We start from the raw sequence: 19,205 nt of genomic DNA on the forward strand, positions 1-19,205 counted from the left end.
CTCTCTCTTTCTTCACCTCCATTCCTTATTTTTACATTATATAATGACCTTTGGTAATGTGGTAGTATAAAGAAGATAGGGAAAGCATGCAAAATGTATCTGCAAAACTTTTTCAAATCCCTTAATAACAGCTCCACTATGAGTCACATGACCTGGAATTTAGAGTTTTACAGTGTAGGAGTAGCAACATTCTCAAATGCTAGAAATGCCCTGAAGCCTTACCGCTCAGCCTTAATGACTTTAAGATATGTGGACTTCAACTCTAGAATTCAGCATGCCAGCTGGAGAATTCTGGGAGTTCAGGTCCACTAATCTTAAAATTGCTAAGCTTGAGAAATGCTGCTTTAAATTGTTGCTTTACAAAATTTGCAGCCATTTTCTAGAAATTGTTTTGTCTGCTGATCCAGCCTGATCCAGTTCATTTTCAAGGTCAATCTTTCTTTTGCCAACTTATCCCTTTCCATTAAATGTGGCCTCTCTTTACATGTTTTCATCCCCATGTTACTTTTGGTTGGATAAAACACAAAATCGGGAAAGCATGCAGAAAATTGCTTTTCCCATTCTTTTGCCAGCAATGGCCATGGAATAAAACTTTTTTTTTTTTGAGAAATAAAGTCACAGATTTCATCTCTTCCTTCTTGTACAGTAGTTTCTGTGCATATCCAAACAATAAGGGAGGCAGAAGGAAATAATGTGCAGAGGAAGCTTATAAATGAACAAACAGCAACATTTGAGTTACTGTTTTTGCCTACCTTTCCCAGAGGTAGGAGGGATCCATTTTTCTGGAGTATTTTTTTCTCTGCTGCCCCTACACTGATTCAGCCCATTTTGCAACAGGATCTTATTTATTTGCCTAATTCTTATTTATTTGCCTAAACCTGCACATAAAATTTGGTTTGTTTCTGTTGTTTTTGGAAACAGGTAGATATCCTGCTTATGAGAAGTTAGACAGGTTGAGATGGGCAGAGTAATGAGACTCTTTTTATAATTTCTTTTATTAAACCTTTTATTTAACCTCCAACCTTTGATTGGCTTGGAAACAGTCAAAAGGCGAAAAATGCCCTTGGCTTGAACTTGACTCCTGGGGTGCGCACAGTCATATCCATGTCATTTTCTTGGCAACAGCATGGAAGCGCTTTGAATGGCTGTTTTTGGGGATGTTTCTTCTCCACCGAGCCTACACCCCAGGAATTTCCTGGAGGTTCTGCCCTATCTAATTCCTAATCCCTTTATCTCTCTGAGCCCAAAGGGTTCATCAGGTCTTAACTATCTGCTACAGTAATGTAGCATATAGAAAGAAATGCTTAAGATTGATTTGTGATTTTTTAAAAAAATTAAGTGTAAGATTTAACTGAGTTTCAAAGATACGCAAATGGTCATGTTTTCTTTTCTATTATTTTTTTTTTGCCTTTTGTTCTTTGCTCCCCATCTGGTTTTGTGTCACTACAGGGAAGATTCTTCTCACTGACATGCTGTTTCTGGAAATATGTTGACTTTTTCTGCTGCGGATGTTTTGCTTTCTTCTTTCATGCCAGAACTGAAACATAAGCTGCTGGAATGAGTAGAGGAGCAGCTTTCTGACATGCACTAACTCCAAATAATATACTTAATTAAATGGAATGCTCTTGTATTTCTTGGGGTTTCTTACACTGATTCCTGACTACCTTGTCTATATATTGTTAGATGTACTTCATATTTTGTGAAATGTACTTGTTCAAAACTTATTAGTAATTACTTGGTACTAAGTTGCTTTTTATGTAGGATAGGTTCCCTCTATTGATTTATATGTATGTATTAGGAAATATATAACCTTCGTTTAGAATGAGTATTTCCAAGACTATGTACAAAAAAAACAATGGTAAGAACAATAGAAACAATATGTTCAAAATCAGCTTAATACTAGGAACCCAATAGTTAGGATTGTAATATGAAGCACAGTACAATTGCCCATAGTTGATTTACTAATTGTTTGCAGAATCCACTTTTCTAAATTCACCTAACATTCTGAATCCACTTTTACAGCACAGGCATGCTAAAATACTATAGACTTATTTGTTATGGAAAAAATTATTGTAATTTATAGCTGCATTTTCACAGTACTTTTCTTTTTAACAAATTATAATTGCAGGGCTGCTTCCACAGTGGCAAACAGCTAAAAAAAAATTCCTAAAAGAAAGTGAGGAAAAAGTTTCAAAAGAAAATGATTCATTGCAGATGAGATAATCCATCTTTTAAAACTCTGATGCATCCCTATATTTACAATAACTTCTGTCCTTGGGCGATAGAAAAGTTCATTTATTTTATTTATTTATCAATCGCCTACAAGGTAATAGGTATAAGTATAAACATGAGTAAGAATACAGGAAATAGGTACGAATAAATGGGAACAAGTTAACACCGGACTCTCCTCTGTATCGCTGGATATCCTAAGCTAGGGCATTTTATATAGAAAACGAGTCGCGTTCTTTCTTTTCAAAGATGCATACTATGACCTTTGAAGCTGAGCGAAGTGCTTGCCTCGAAGCTGAATCAGCTGCCTTTACTCTACAAACCGTCCCTGTTTTCCGAGGAAGCGGCTTAAAATCGTTCTGAACGGCTTAGGAATGTTTCCCTCCCGCATCACGAAACTCCCCCTCCCCCCACCTCAATCCCCATTTCAGGGTCTTTGGCTACCACAGCTACTGCTGGAGCGAACCACCCCGCAAGGGTGGCGATGTGACGCTTGGGAAATAGCAACATCTCTGGGCGGGGGTCTCAGGTAGCCAGCAGATTGTTCCTGACATCTTTGAATGGAGAGAACAAATATGTCCACTTTGGGGGTTCCCGCGGGACCCCGGGATTACACCCCGCAGCACCCAAGCCTCAGGGAGGGACCCCATCCTTGTGGGAATGGTTTCCGCCGGACCTGCCGGCTTGCCAAGGGCTGGAAGGCTCACATACTGCAGAGGGCGGCAGAGATAAGGGCGGGTGACAAGAAGGGGCGGGCGCGGCGGAGCCGGACTGCTGCTGCTTCGCGGCAGAGTAGAAAGCGGCAACAAAAGGCATCTCCGGAGCCCGAGACTTCCCGCCGTTCCACCTGTGGAGCCGCTTCGCGCCGCTCCAGCCAAACCGCGGGGGAAATGGGCGGCCGCGCCTGCTCGTGGCAGCTGGTGTTCCCGGCTCTGCTGCTCCTCGGCGGTGCCGAGGGTCAGCTTCGAGGTGAGCGCTCCATTCCGACGAAGCTGCGGGGAATCCCGAGGGCCGTTGAACCCCGAGCCGTTGCCGCAATGCTCAGTGCGGCGGCGGTCGAGCCTTTGCCCGGGACATAATCCTTGTCGAAAGCACGTGAGGATGGGTCCGCGTCTTGAAGGCTCCGGGAGTCCCAGTCCTCGAACCCCCCCCCCCCCACTCCCCTCAGCCTTTGCGTCGGATACCCGCATGCCTGGTTCCTCCGGCCGCGCAAGGCGAGGGCGCGCAGCCGGAGTTAAGGGGGGGGGGGGGTCAGCGAGCCCGGGTCAGCGGGACGCGATGCTCCGGCGGCGGAGAAACATCTTCGATTTCTTCGCGTGCCTTTTTTCCCCAGCTCAGGCGGGGAGGGTGGAAAAGCTCCCGGAGTTCGTGTTCCGCCGGCAACACGTGCTTAAAAGTTTAAGTTTTCGGTTTCCACCGAAGGGGAGAGAGAGACACAAAGGCCAATGTTAAGATGCCGAAAGGGGCTGGAGGCTTCATTGATTTATCCCGGGAAAGATCTTCCTTTGCCCCGAGAGCAGCTCTGCTACCCCTCGCCTCGATTGGCTTTTCCCCACCGTCTTGGCTCTTCCAATTCCCATCCGCCCCTCTCTGTTCTTGCCGGCCATCCTGTTTGCAATTTACAACTCCTTTCTACCCTTCTCTCCTTTCCAACTCTTCTCCACCGTTTCATCTTTTTGCGGCAATGGGATTTCGCCTTTTGCGGGTTGAGTTGAAGCCCCCGCCATCTGCTTTAAAGTGGGCTTATGTATTCTTCGTTTTGTTTTCAATAGGGTGAAACAAAACAAAAAAAGACATTCAATATACTTTTTAAAAAAGTTTAGAAATGTTTGTCTTCTAGCGGTGGAATTGCCCTCAAGGTTGGCATCTTGCTTCCCCACAACAATAGACTGACAGTATTCCCCTTCCAGCCTTCAGATGCTCTTTTCTTTGTAGATTGGCTGAGTCAGACATGAGAACTATGAGGGGTTCTAGAGCCATTGTAACTCTGAAGGCTGCTGGTTCTCTTTCCCCCTCTTTTTTCCCTTCCCCCTGGGAGTTTGCCTTTAGCAAAATGGCATTTGGGACTACATAGGCTATGATGCATCCTGGGCTACTCAGACCCAGGAACCACCGCATGGGAGTGCTGGATTTTATGAAGTTGCTTTTGTGCAGCCGAAACAAGTGTGTAATCAGCTATTCAGAACAGATAACAGTGATGGAATATAATATTGTGAGTTCTGGTGAACGGGAGAAAGAAAGCTTTGGAATATATATTGTATATGTTCTATGAGAACTAAAAAAAAAAAAAAACATGCTTGCAGAGCTGCTGTGGGTGGAAGAATATATTCTAAGCACATTATAAATTGTACCGATTACAGCTGGATCTCTATTCTGAATTGGGGATGGATGAGGAAGAGAATAAAACTATTAAGATTGAAAACACATGTTGTTTTATAAAGATATAATTATTAATGCCAAAAGTTGTTTTTAAAAATTATTTGGTAGAAGAAATCATGCCTTAATTCTCTCTCTGTGGGGGGGCAAACAACAGCATAATCATATCATAAAAGTCAGTCAATATAAGAATAATTTTAAAGTCAAGAATTTAAGATTTAGGGAGATTGAAATAGGTCCAGTGAACAATAATAAAGATGATCAAGGAGTTAGAAACTAAGCCAGTGGTTCTTAAACAGTTTCACTCTGTCAGTGTACTCCTATCCTGGTCTCAATGTCATTAACCCCCCTCCCCCAAAGGCTATAGCTTTACACATCATGGCAGTGTCAGCCTCATTTTACTTCACATTTTATTTGTTTATCAACATAAAACATACAAACAAAAATAATGGGAAAGTAGGGGAGGTAATAGGGAAGGGGAAAAAGTGAAGGGGAAAGAAGAAGAAAAGCATTGACTTCCAACTCTTTTTAGCACAGTAGAATAAGATAACATACAACCTCAAAGTTTTACTTTTACATACTAATATATACTCGCCATTTCTATAACAACAAACCTAAAATACAGAACCGTATTCCAGGTGGAAAGAAAGTTAATTGTATTCTTTAATTGAAGCAGTCAATTTGGCCATCTAGGTTTACTCCCTCACCTTTTGCAACCAGTTATCTTTTGTGGGAATTAAAGTAGCTTTCCATTTTTGTGCATAAAGCATTCTTGCCGCTATCAGCATACATTTGAAGTCCTTTTAGGAAGTGGCAGTCTCAAACTGGATTCCCAAGTCACAAATTCCATTACATCCAGGAGGGGAGGTGGTAATTAACCCCAGTTTAAGAACACTGAAGCCTAATGAAGAGACAAGGATGAACTGGATAAGTCTTAACAGTACAAGTAGTCCTCAACTTACAACAGTTTGTTTAGTGACCATTCAAAGTTATGTCACTGAAAAAAGTGACTTATGACCATTTTACTTATTACTGTTGCGGCATCCCTGTGGTCATGTGATTTATATTGATAGCTTGATAACTGGTTCATATTTATGATGGTTGCACTGTCCCGGGGTCAACCTTTTGCAACATTCTTACAAGCAAAGTCAATGGGGAAGCCAGATTCACTTAACAACCATTTAATAACTAGTTTAATAACTTCAGTGATTCACAAATGGGGCAAGGAAAGTCGTAAAATGCGGCAAAACTCACTTAGCAAATCACTCACTTAGCAAATTTCTCACTTAACAACATAAATTTGGAGATCAATTGTGGTTGTAAGTTGAAGACTACCTATATTAGCAGCTATTGAAGCAGGTGATTTGAGTCCTTTCAGTGGATATGTTCAAGCAGAGGGACAGCTACCTCTCTGGGTTGCTTTATCTTTGATTCCTAAATGATGAAAAAGGTCACTTGATGGTCTAAATAGCCCTGCCTTATGTTCATATGATTCTGCATCCCTTGATAATGCTAAGGTTTCTCAACCTTAGCGACTTTAAGATGTGTGGACTTCAATTTCCATTACTTAGCCAACTGGCTTTCTGGGGAATTCTGGAAGTTGAAGTTCACACATCATGAGGGTGCTAAGATTTGAGAAACTGACAAAGACAATTATTTCCTTAAATGAGAATTGCCATTTCCAGAAGGTCACTGCAGATCACTATGAAATTGTTATTCATAGTTACGAGTAAACCATTCTTGTGAGCTATTAAGTATGCAATAATGTACTCTGAAGTAACCTATGGACCATTTTTGCTGGTGACAGATTATCCCAGGAGTAGGAAAGTTATGTTTGAATAACTGGACTGATGGCTATATATTGTTAGTTTTTCACAAAGGAAAGATTAGCAGACTTCCTGGTGCTTTCTAGATGTACTAAATTACAATTCCTATCCACAGTGTTATAGAATGATAATTAGAATCTGGTAAATTTAGAGGGGTTGGAGGAGACTGCTACAGTGGAAGCATGAAATCCCAAGAAATCTTTAGTAGTTGTTTGTCTTGGACAAGAACACCGGTGTATGGATATTATCTTTTTCTGATCTCTCCTTTTCTGGAAGTACTGGAACTCCACATAGCAGAATTTATTATTTGAGAATTGTGTAAGTTTTACTCATACCACATCTGGAGAGAACAGCTTGTAGACATGAGTGTGTGAGGTGTATTTACTGTTTTTCAGAGAGATTGTGCAAAAATTGTTTTTTTGCCTAAATCTCATTGTGATTATATGCATGATAATCCAGATTTCATTATATATTTGCTGTTACGGAAACTTTTTATGTATTTCAAGAAATGCACTTATCTGACAAAAACTCACTGTTAATAGGTAAATGGATGTGATAAATTCAATCATGAGGAATCAACGTATTGATATTTCATAGTAGAAAAGTAATTTTAAATATAATTTTGATATAGCTGTTATAGATGCTTACATAATAGATAGCATCTAGATTCTACTTTTTTACATTTAATACTGTATTTCTTATAACATGCAATGATGAAAAAAGCAAAATGCTAAAAACATACATTGCTTGGTGTGTTTTATTTATTTATGTCTTTTCTCTCTGCTAGATGCTGCAAAACAAGACTTTTATTTACGAACAAATTTGTGACCTGTTTTTCATTACTTTTATTGGAAATGCTGTGCCCCATTCATCAATTTTTACAATATCTCCTTTCATTTTTAAGTGCTCTTTAATTTCCACCCAATTTTCTGTAATATTTTCCATAGAAAATGTGGAAAAAAATGGAATAACTCTACAGTATTTTTAGTTAATACTGTTTGAATTACTTGCTCAGCAGATTGCGGACAATTTATTCATCTCCTGAACACATTAAAAAAATGACTTGTTAATAGCTCAGTGGTATTATAAGCATTTTACAGTTTTGTATAAGAGTAACTCTATATAATTTATTTCTGAGGTAATAAGATCTTGGACAAAAGACTATGAAGCACAGAATGTAGTATTCTGTGGATTTTAAAGGGGAAAGTATTTATTTCTGCCAGTTTGGTATGAGCATTTGGAATTGTCCTTGCATTAAGAATATATGTATCATCCTCTTCTATGAGGAGAATTTTTTTGTACTAACCATCTAGACCATGGGTGTCAACTTGCAGCATCACATTGCTGTCACGTGACATATAGCAATGTTTTTCCCCTTCGCAGAGCTGGGGTGGGTGTGTCCTCCGTGTGATATATCCAGTCCGTGGGCTGCCAGTTTGACACCCCTGATCTAGACAGTACTAAGAAATAAAAAGGGACATAAAATTTAATACTGGCTGGGTTAGCCCATCAGTGTCATGTTTTAAGCTATGGTTTGCTCAAAATCCACAATACCTGTCTGCACACTAATAATATACGAATCACAGTATTTACATGCTAAACCAGCCGTGTAATATTCAATGCCCATGGGCTGGACCCGGCCACGGGGTGCTTAAATCCAGCCCATGGAGCCAGCCTAGAAATATCAAAGCACTGGCCCACAGTGCCTCTGGCAGCTAAAATGGGCCACTTGTGGCTCCCAGTACCCCGTTTTAGCCTCCATGGCCTCCTGAAGCACTCTGTCTGCCATAACCAGACTGAAACCAAGCCCCAAAATGGGCTGAAAATGGCTGAAAAACGGGCCCCAAACAGATAAAAATTGGGTTCAAAACCGGCCCATAACATGCTGAAAAAACAGGCCGAAAAATGAGCTCAAAACAAGCCAAAAATGGCTGAAAAAATGGGGCCAAAACGGGCTGAAAATAGACCAAAAACCAGGCTGAAAAATGGGCCCAAAACAGCTAAAAACAGCCTGAAAATGGGCCACGTGATTTTTGGCTGGCAGAGTGCTGCAGGTGGCCATGGAGGGAGACAAGAGACCCCGTTTTGGCTGGCAGAGTGCTGCAGAAGTCATCCGCCTCCCCTTCCAACTGTATTATTCCCCTTCCATGCTCTAATCTATATGATTCATTACAGTAGATTTTGCAACCAATTATATTGATTATTTAGTAATTGCTTATTTTTATGTATGGAAGTTTTGAAGTTGCTTTTTTAAAGTGGAACTACTGATAGATAGATATAATGGATGGACTGTGGTCATGAACCTTTTTTTTGCAGAAATATCATGACCATCATGTAATTACATACCTGTCCATTTTCTTTGCCACAATTTTTTTACTATTTCATGAATGTATTGGCAAGCATCTGATAGAAATCTGAATGAATGAATGAAAACCAGTCCTCTGCATTTGTAGTAGGGGATATGTTGGCCTCCTTTTCCCTTTTTGTGTCTCTAATGGTTTTATATCTCACCTCTTTTTCACTGTACAACATAACATGGCATAGAGGTAGTCCTCAATCACAATTGGAATTTAAATTTGTAAGTAACTTTTTAAAAGCGTCATTAACTTTGAACAGTTAAACAACCAGTCATAAGTCAAGGACAACCTCTACATAGCAGGATGTGAGAAGCAGAGCCTCTATAAAGATAATGAGAATATCACTAAATAGCTATTACTACATGCTCTCAGAACATACCTTTGCCCCATTGTTTTATGAAGAACTTTATAAAAATTTGCTGAGCCCCCGGCAGTGCAGTGGTTAGTAGGCAAACTCTTCCCACAGCCTGGAATTTGATACTGACAGGCTCAAGGTTTTCTCAGCCTTACATTCTTCCGAGGTTGGTAAAATGAGGACCCAGATTGTTGGGGGAAATATGTTAACATTGTAAACTACCCAACGTCAGCATCTTATCCCCAACAATTGGACACTATGGGATGGTATATAAGTTTAAGTGCTTTTGCTCTTCCTATTATATTGAATTCTCCAACTTCTTGTTTTTTTAAAAAATCTTAAATCTTTTGAGAATGTAGCTGCTATCATTTTGAAAAGAAATACATATTTTTTGTATTAATTTGAATAGAACAAAAATTAGCGTTTATTGGTTTAAAATTCTAGGAGCAATATGCCATCTGCCTTATCTAATCAGAATGATAAATTACTTCAAAACTATTTTGATATAACTGTAATTTAATCAAAATTCTTGCAATAATGAGTATGGTAAATAAAAACTAAAGATTCTTTTATGTGCAAAAGAATAGAATACACGAGATGGAAAAGTGATCCCAAGAGGAACATCTTTATATATTTATGCATATACTAAAAAAAGGAGTAGTCTTGCACAGTTAACTATGGCCTGGCTTACTGTTGATATACTGTACATGGGGATCCTATTTAGGCTGTGAAAGATTTACAATTTCTTCTCTGCAGGATGCGCCTATGGGTATTCAGTGGCTTTAGCAACAAACTCACAAAAACAATTCAGCCTAATACGTATAAAGTGTAGAGGCTGATTTAAAAGTATCACTGTATTCTGATTCATCCTTCTTCAATATGATACCTTTCCAATTTATTTGGTGACAACTCTTAATTCCATCCACAAGTGTATTTTGAGTTATAAATTAATAATGAAATCAATGAAATGTAAATTAATTATGATTCCAGGATTAATCCAATGCTTTTCGGGTTTTTCTAAAAGTTAAGGTTTTCTTAATTATTTTTTTAGTAATTTTTGTAATTACAAATTTGATTTGGGGCCTAATATGGGGTGACCCAGAATTCTAGAAATGGACTATTATTATAGTCCAGTCCCACTGATGTCTGGACCTGAAGTAAAAAAATGAAATTCTGTTCTCTCAGAGTCTAGAGTTTGAAAATCGATTTTTATTTTTCATCAGAGTATGATAAAATTATTTTAAAAGATGATTACTTTTTCTGAGTTATAGTGAAGATGACTGATGAGTCAGAACTTTTCTACAAATAACTACGTCTCTAGGTCATATCAGCAATACCTGATAAAACATCATCATACAGCTGGATAAAGGGCACAGGAAATCCTTCTCAGCCCCCGATTTTTATTAAAGCTTTCTCCCCCACCCAAATATTTGATTGGCATCTCCAAGGCAAACAAGAATTTCTTTTGAAAAATGAACTGACTCAAATGCTCGCTTTTCTCTTATCCTTCCATTACTTCTTTGTGCTCTTTCTATAGCTTGCCATACCCAGAATGGAGTAGGTAAAGGCCCAAAATTCAAATGTTTTGACTTGTATATTTTGCTCCGAATAGATGAAAAGCAGTTATAAATAACCGTACTTCTCTTTCTAATTAATTGCACACTAATCTGATGGTCATGCACTGTATGCAAAATAAATTGGTTATTACAGGTAGTCCTCTACTTACAACAGTTCGTTTAGCGACTGTTTAGAGTTACAACGGCAGTGAAAAAAGTGACATGGCCGTTTTTCACATGACCATTGCAGAATCCCCACAGTCATGTGATCAAAATTCAGATGCTTGGCAACTGACTCATATTTATGATGGTTCCAGTCTCCCAGATTTGTGTGTGATTACCTTTTGCGACCTTCTGACAAACAAAGTCAATGGTGAAGCCAGATGCACTTAACAACCATACAACTGTGGCAAGAAAGGTTGTAAAATGGGGCAAAACTCACTCAACAACTTTCTCACTTAGCAACAGAAATGTTGGGCTCAATTGTGGTTATAAGTTGAGGACTACCTATATTTACAACTCCAGCTAGAATAAAATAGCATTTATTATGCCCATACCTACAAATGTTGTGAAGCTGTTTTGAATAGGATAAAGATTAAGTTTACTAAACAAATAATTTTGCCTATGTCAGAAAATGTTGTCTTTTGTGTACCAAAAAAATATCAGCATGTGCTGATTAGTTGCAGGTATTTACAGGACTTAAAGACAGAAGGATTCTTCTGAAAGTTCCCTTTTCTTTGTTCTTTAATAAGGATTCAACAGCTGCTGTCCTTGGAACACTCCTTGCTGTTATCTTCTAGACAGGATAACGAAATACTATATACATTAGAAAACCATGCTATATTAAGAGGTTACTTAATTTTTTAAAAAATAAATATCAAAAATCGTTAAAAATATTTAATGGTTATACTACAACTTTTATAAAATCCTCATATTGCCTCTTGAAACAGCAGTTTAGTGTTTGTGACAATTATTTTGTAGATGTAAATTTATCCGTGTTCTGTTTCTTTTTTGGGGGAGGGGGGGAGAATATAAAAAAAATTCCGAGAAATTAGGTATTACTCCAAAATAAAAATCTTGTGTTTTTCCAATATATTTACCAAAAACTAGCTGTCCCAATCTTTTTAGGATTTCTATGTATACATCACTTTTTATCTTCTGGAACGAAGATTTCTTTTTTATTGTCAGCAGGGGATGGTGGTGCCAAACTGATAAGAAATATTATCTGTGAAGTTTGTAACTTGAAGGAGTTTAGAGGATTGTGAGCTTTAATGAGATCACGTCGACACTGAAATATTCAAACAGCAAAGCAGATGGTTTTATTACTTCCTCTTGGAATTAATGGCTTCAAAGTGTTGTCCAAAGTATTGCAAAATGCATTGCAAGACAAGGATGCATTCTTTGCAGAGAGAACAAAAATAATGTACTTATGTCTGTGTATTCAAACCTCTTAAAATTCATTTATTATTTACACACACACACACACACAGAGAGAGAGAGAGAGAGAGAGAACAAGAGAGAGAAAGACAGAGAGAGAGATTGCTGAGAATTAAGTTTTCCTAGAATATGTGACAGAAAAATCATCATATTGTCCTAGTGCTATATATAGAAAATGTAATTGACTAAAATAGAATATTGAAATCTATAGCATAGTTTAATAATTTTAAACACACACTCATAGACACACTATTTAAATAATTAAAATTAGTTTATATTTAAGATTTCATACAGCTATTATGCATTGACAGTTGTATTTATTTTTTTGGTATATAACTTCTTTGGGGGACATTTTTGTGCAAGTTACAACAAATATATGCTTTGGCAGTTTTCCAAAAATTAATCTGTATTAAGTGTACATTCTTTTTCAAAATTAAAAGTAGAAAAGTATATTTGTTATCTCCTTGATGCAAAAAAATCTAAAGATTTAATTATTAACAAGATATCTGTACTGAATGATAGATGATATATTTGATACTGATGAGGAAAGTATATTTATAATTTTTGAATAAGCTATACTTCAATTGGTTATAATTTTTTCTCCTAGACAAGTCAGGCATTGTAAGCAAAGTTGCAGCATTAAATAAAGTAGAACAGCTATTTTGTGGCAGGACAATGTGCCATTTAATTTTTTATTACCAGTTTCAAGAGAATGAAAAAGTTTGCACAAGTAGAACTCAATTCCTTTGGAAGTGGGGCAGGTAACAAATGCTCAGTTAAAACACTCTCTCAAAGGAGGCCCAATAGAATGGTAAGATTGAAAGCATTTGTTTATTTAGTGTATGACATTAGCCAGGAAACTACAGTGTTAGTACAGAGTAATTGTTTGGCTGCCTAAGATTACTCTTGTATGCTTGGTTCATGCTCATGCACTATCCATGGTGCATCACGGGATGAACTAGCACCACACTCAGAATGGTTAACAGCAGTTTGCTGTGTCATCTGGTGTTTTTCCCTCCACAGATATTGTCTCGCGTTTGGGCATTCAAGCAGGTCCTGCACTGGTTGGGATCGTACTTCTGCATGAAGCGCTATTATTTCTCCCACCGAAGTGATACCTATTTATCTGTATGCAGTTTATATGTAACATGGTTTTGAACTGTAGCTTGGCAGGAGCTGAGGCATGTGACAGGAATTACTGAATTTTTAAAAGCGTACCCACATGTTACATCACATGTTGGTAGGACTTGAATCACCAGAGCACAGACCTTCTCCAGAATTTATGCAACTATACTTAAATGATTAGACAGAATACAACAGCTTGCCCTTAAATAAATAAGAGGACAGGGAAATTTTTCCCACTGAAAAATTTATCACTTTTTAAATCAAATGTCATTCATACTTGGGTATATATTCAGCCTCTCTAACCCTCTAACCAAGGGTTGTCAAACTTGCGGCCCCGGTCCTGATACGTTACACGCTAGCCATGCCCATGTCTGGTTTAGCCAAGGGGAAAAAGTGATATGTCACATGATGCCACCGTGATGACGCAAGTTTGACACCCCTGCTCTAACCCATTGAAATTTCCGTACTAAGGGTGATAGAATATCATTATGTAAAAGATATCCAGAATATTTGTTTTGAAATAAAATATACACATATCGATGTACTCTTCTGTTTGAATACTATAATATTCAAAATCTCTACTACTTTCTCCCAGCTCAAGTGGGTACGCTTTTAAAAATTCAGTACTATAATTATAAATGTCAGATAAACTTTCCCAGGTATAAAGGAGAAGATTCCAAAATGAAATTTAAATGCTAAAATGGAAAATGGATCTGTGATTGTAGTCAGTTTTATAACCAAAAATATTTCTCAGCACTAACAATATATTGAATTATTCCTCAATAATATCTAATATGGTCTGTTCAAGCACGGTGAATTATGCTTTTTGATTTAGCATTATGTAGGTATTTATTCAAATTACACCTTCAGTGAAATTTATTTTCATGCTATATTTAGAAGGCATTTTTATGTTCAAGATACAACTTTATTCCGAAGTGAAATAATCTTGGATATCCTTCTATCATTTTTTTAAAAAAACTGAGACAACATATCTGGCTCTTAAAAGAAAGAATGCACAGTTGGGTAAAAAAACACAAATTGAACGCCACATTATTATGGTAGATAAAAAGTTTTGAAAGAACTCCAATTCTTCACAGTTTGCTTGTTTAAATTAATGCTGGCTCATTTGTTTATTTTCCTAAGCACAAATTAGCATTACTATCTCATTAGTGCTTTTTCAACTAACAAGAGTTAAAGAAAAAAAAATAAGATCCAGAAAATTGGTAGTCCCAAATCCTAAATATATTTACAGTTTCCTGGGGAGCAACCTTATTAGTCTGTTGCAATAAAAATCACATACAGGTAGTACTCAACTTATGGCTACAACTGAGCCTAAAATATCCATTGCTAAGCAAGACAGTGGTTAAATCTGTTTTGTCCCTATTTTATGACCTTTATGACCTAAGTGAATCATTGCCATTGTTAAGTTAATAACATGATTGTTAAGTGAATTTGGCTTCCCCATCGAGTTTGCTTGTCAGAAGGTTGGAATGTGATCATATGACTTCGGGACACTGCAACTTTCATAAATATATGCCAGTTGCAAGCATCTGAATTTTGATTATGTAACCAGGGGGATGTTGCAATGTTCGTAAACATGAAAAATGGTTATAAGTCACTTTTTCAGTGCCGTAATTTCACTAAATCTCATTTATTGTGCTTTATGAGGAAGATTTTAGTTAGAAAAATGGGAGCCCCTTTATGATTAAAGATATGCATTACAACTCCACAGCACTTCCCATACTCTGAATTGGGCCAATGGAATTGTACTTTTGAGATACAAACTTCAGTGTGCCATGTGAGGCTTTATACTGTCCGTGAGTTAGTAAGGTATTGTGTTAGTTGACTATCCTTTGTTAAACTTAATATATAGTTTAGGACTCTTTGTGAATCCTGATAATATTCTTTATTTTCAAATCATAATTAAACAAATTGGCTTAATGTGATATATTGGAATCCAGCAAACCTATAAAATAGAGCTTGTTGTATTACTCCCAGTTTTTTCCCCACTGGTCAATCTTATTTTAGTTATTTCTCATTAACTTTTTATCTCCAGCTACTATTCATTTGTACTTGTTTGTTGCTTAACTTGTGACTGCTGTTGGGGATACATAGCTAAAATCCTATTTATCCTACCACAATCAAATTGAGTAGAGGGGTAAAAAAACCGAAGGATGTAATTTCTAGATAAGCTTTAAACGTATCTGCTCTAATATCCAAAAAGGTAAGAAAAATCTTCATGAGATGTATTGCTATTCTTATATTAATGGGACTTTCCTAAAAAAAAAAACCTACTATCACAGTTAAAGATTTGAGAAGATTTTTATTTTTTTGTTTTGTTTTAAAGTATCCTCTTAATATAGCTTAGTTGTTGGCAAAAATATTGATTAAATTGGTCTATGATGAAGAAAAACATCCTTTCTTAAAGTTCAGAGAACTGTTCTTCATATAGTGATTCTCTTTCTGTGATATTCTGTGATATATTATAGTAAAGCAATTATTTGTTAATGTAGCAAATTTAGAGCATGTTGCTACTCACACATAAGAAATTATTTGAGGATTTGATAAAGACTGCCATAAATATTAATAAAGATTGACATCTAATCTTTTTCAGGTTTATTTCCTGCCATTCTAAACCTAGCTAGTAATGCTCATATCAGCACTAATGCTACATGTGGTGAAAAAGGCCCCGAAATGTTTTGTAAACTTGTGGAACACGTTCCAGGTCGACCCCTACGCAATGCACAATGTCGAATTTGTGATTACAATAGTGCAAATTCCAAAGGCAAGTTTATTACATTGTACTTTTTTCAGATATCTGTGAATCATTGTCAGCCCTATCAAGTAGATCAGACCAGGAAGGCAACTCTACAGGAAGACTAAAATGATTTCTGTTGAGATTGGCTATAATAATAGAATTTTGCAACTCTGATTATACTGAATACTGCATAGTATATTGTTCTTATACTTGGCTAAATTAAAAGTGTTCAGCTGCTTCTGAATGTTATCTCCTTGTTCTGAATTTAAGTAACTACCTGCATATTTCCTTTCTTATTCTCTACACCACGGGTATCAAGCATGCTGTGTCATGTTGCCATCATATGATGTTTTGTGACATTTTTCCCATACGTGGAGCTTGGGTGGACATGGCCTGCGCGTGATGCATCCGGCCCGTGGGCCACTAGTTTGACATCCCTGCTCTACACCCACAATTTTTTGAGTAGAGCATACAGCTAGTAAGGTCATATCATTTGAACGCTCCAATTTAAACATAATTCTGAGTTGTATTTAATCTTAGATTTGTGGTCTGATCTTATATAGCATAGTCTAGATTGATTTAACTGATTTATTTTCTTTTTATAACTTGTATACATTAATATATGTGAGTGGTTGTAGCATGGCAATAATACATTAAAAGAAACTGGGAAAATTTGATTGTAATTTGTGTTTATTTTAGAGCAACATCCTATCTCAAATGCTATAGATGGTACTAATCACTGGTGGCAAAGTCCTAGCATTCAGAATGGAAGAGAATACCATTGGGTAACAATTACTCTAGACCTAAGACAGGTAAGTAGAGGCAGTTTGTTTTCATTCCTAAAGGACTATTTGATTTTTTTTATTATTGCTCTCTAGTGTACAGTGATAGCAATTGGAAAATTATCTCATGCTTCTTAGAAGCTTATAGCAATCTACATGAAGGTCACCTTTATCTTTATCTCTATAACATTTCTGTGAGGTAGATTGGATTGAGATAAATAAATGCCGATAGCAACTCAATGCATGCATGGTTCAATTGAGTCTTGCATTTAACATATCGACACACTGTACTAGCAAATGTAAGAATTGCTTTGAACTATTACAGAGCTGACACTCAGTTGATTGACCCTATATATATCAACAATATATATGACATATCACTTACATTTTCATCCTTCCTTCATAAGCATTTGATTACTAGTATTCAGCAAGAAGTACTGAGCTTTCTCTGGATTGAGTGCAATATTTGATCTTGAATAGTGTGCTAAGAAACGTTCAAAAAGGCAATGCCTGGGGTAGAACAAAGATGAAATGAAGGCAATTTCATTTGTATCTAACAACTTATAGAAAACATAGTAGTTGTTTTTCTTTACTGTTATATTAAAAATGCATTTTGGTTAGTGCAGCTTAGCTATATGTTCTGCACTAACTGAATAAACTGAAAATAAGTGACCAAAATTCATAGACACTCATACATACATACTTAATATTTGCTAAAATAGAATGATTATCTTTTGAAAAAGAATTAAAGGATTATTTTGAAATTATATATCAAAACCCCATCAGGAGATAAGAAAATTATTTCTCTGGAGAGCTTTAAAGATGAAAGCATACTCAGAAAAGCAATTTATGTCTCAATACTAAGCCATTATTTGTAAAAAAGATCACTTTTCTATGAACAGTTGTGATAACTTAAAATATGAAACAGCTGTTGACCTAGCTAGTTATATAAATATGGAAGCAGCTCTGATTGAGTAATTTGCAGTTGATATATATTTTATCAGCTTTGAACTAGCCTTTCATTATATGGTATTTGATTCAAAATTAAACTTGTAAGAGACAAAATTAACATTGGCCCATCTGCAGTTCACTGCTAAACATATTATCCAGACTTTAATTAACTTTTTAAAAAGAAGCATCATATCATTTATATGTAGAAAGTCTTTCCAAATTGGCATTGCATCTTTCTTCTTAAGGCATTCCAGCATTCATTACATTGATTTTATACCTTTCACCATGAAGTGCCTCTTTTTCCTTATTTCTTTCTGCTTTACAGCATTTTTTTTTTAAAAAAAGCATTTCATACCGATATACATTTGTTTTCAGTAAGAAAACATTTGGCTTAATAAAGATTGCTTGGGATCTGTGAATGATTACTTCTCAGTTATTAATTTTAAGATGGGGAAATTGCCGAATGTGTTCCAAGTTCTTCAGCTGTTTGAATTGCCTCAAGGGGGATACATATATAATAATTTCTAAAACTAATCTTGAATTATTAACCATTTTCTAAGAAGATATAAATTAAAGCATACATTAATATTATGTTACTTTGGAGAATTAATACAATAAGTGAAACATAGTTTGATAGTAAATCTGCTCATTGTAAAACACAAGATGATGAAAATCAGCCCTCTTTTGTGGAAGATAGTAAACTGCTAAGAGTGGGAAGAAAAGAGGAATAGATGTGGAATTATTTAATCATTATGTAGATTTAGAACTTGCTTTTGAAACAAAATGACATCTCAAAATTATTTTGTTATGGCTTCCTTTTTTGCCCTGATAAAAGTTACTTAGCAGAAGTTCTTGAATTTTTGTGATTTTATCTAATTAACAATAGTTTGGCCTGTTGGGTAAATCTGACAATTTATGAAATGCTAAGTACCGTATTTGCCGGCGTATAAGACGACTTTTTGCCCCAAAAACATGCCTCCAAGTGGGGGTCGTCTTATACGCCGGTATATCCACTGCCGGCTTTCGGAGGCTTGTTGGACGCAGCGAAGGCGCCTCTGGCTTCCTGGATCCCTGCGCCGCTCCGCTTCATCCCGCTCGCCTCGCTCCGCCCGAGGCTGCAGCCTTACTGCTCTTCCCACGGCCCCTGGCACTCTGCCCTGCCGCTGCAGCCCCGGGATTTCTGGAGGGCGTTTCCGGTGGTGGTGGGGGTCGTCTTATACGCCGGGTCGTCTTATACGCCGGCAAATACGGTAATGATTTGTTAGGGTGATCCTTGGATTCGTATTATATTTTCCTAGAAGTATCTTCTGGGAGGAGTATCAAAGTAGGCAAGATAGTAGTCACAGCTTGCAGTTGCCCTGGTTGATGTCACACAAATGTACAAAGGGATGGAATTTCAATCATGGTGACATGATTTTCAGTTAATTATCATTAAGATAAACCATAGTTCTTA

The 19,205-nt window shown here is 36.9% G+C and overlaps 1 protein-coding gene across 2 annotated transcripts in view; it reads left to right on the forward strand.

Moving 5' to 3' along the window:
• The first annotated feature begins 2,944 nt into the window (after positions 1 to 2,944).
• Positions 2,945 to 19,205, forward strand: part of LAMA1 (laminin subunit alpha 1) — a 96,037-nt gene continuing 79,776 nt past the window's right edge. For both annotated transcript variants that reach the window (XM_087961552.1, XM_087961553.1), the window contains exons 1-3: positions 2,945 to 3,198; positions 15,876 to 16,046; positions 16,719 to 16,831. In XM_087961552.1, the coding sequence (XP_087817678.1) occupies positions 3,120 to 3,198; positions 15,876 to 16,046; positions 16,719 to 16,831 (363 nt within the window). In that variant the 5' untranslated portion in view covers positions 2,945 to 3,119. The remainder of the gene's footprint in view (positions 3,199 to 15,875; positions 16,047 to 16,718; positions 16,832 to 19,205) is intronic.

This window comes from Notechis scutatus, chromosome 3 (genome assembly GCF_049901735.1).
Source record: "Notechis scutatus isolate UNSWTSFEM ecotype Mainland chromosome 3, rNotScu1.2, whole genome shotgun sequence".
Lineage (NCBI taxonomy): Eukaryota > Metazoa > Chordata > Lepidosauria > Squamata > Elapidae > Notechis > Notechis scutatus.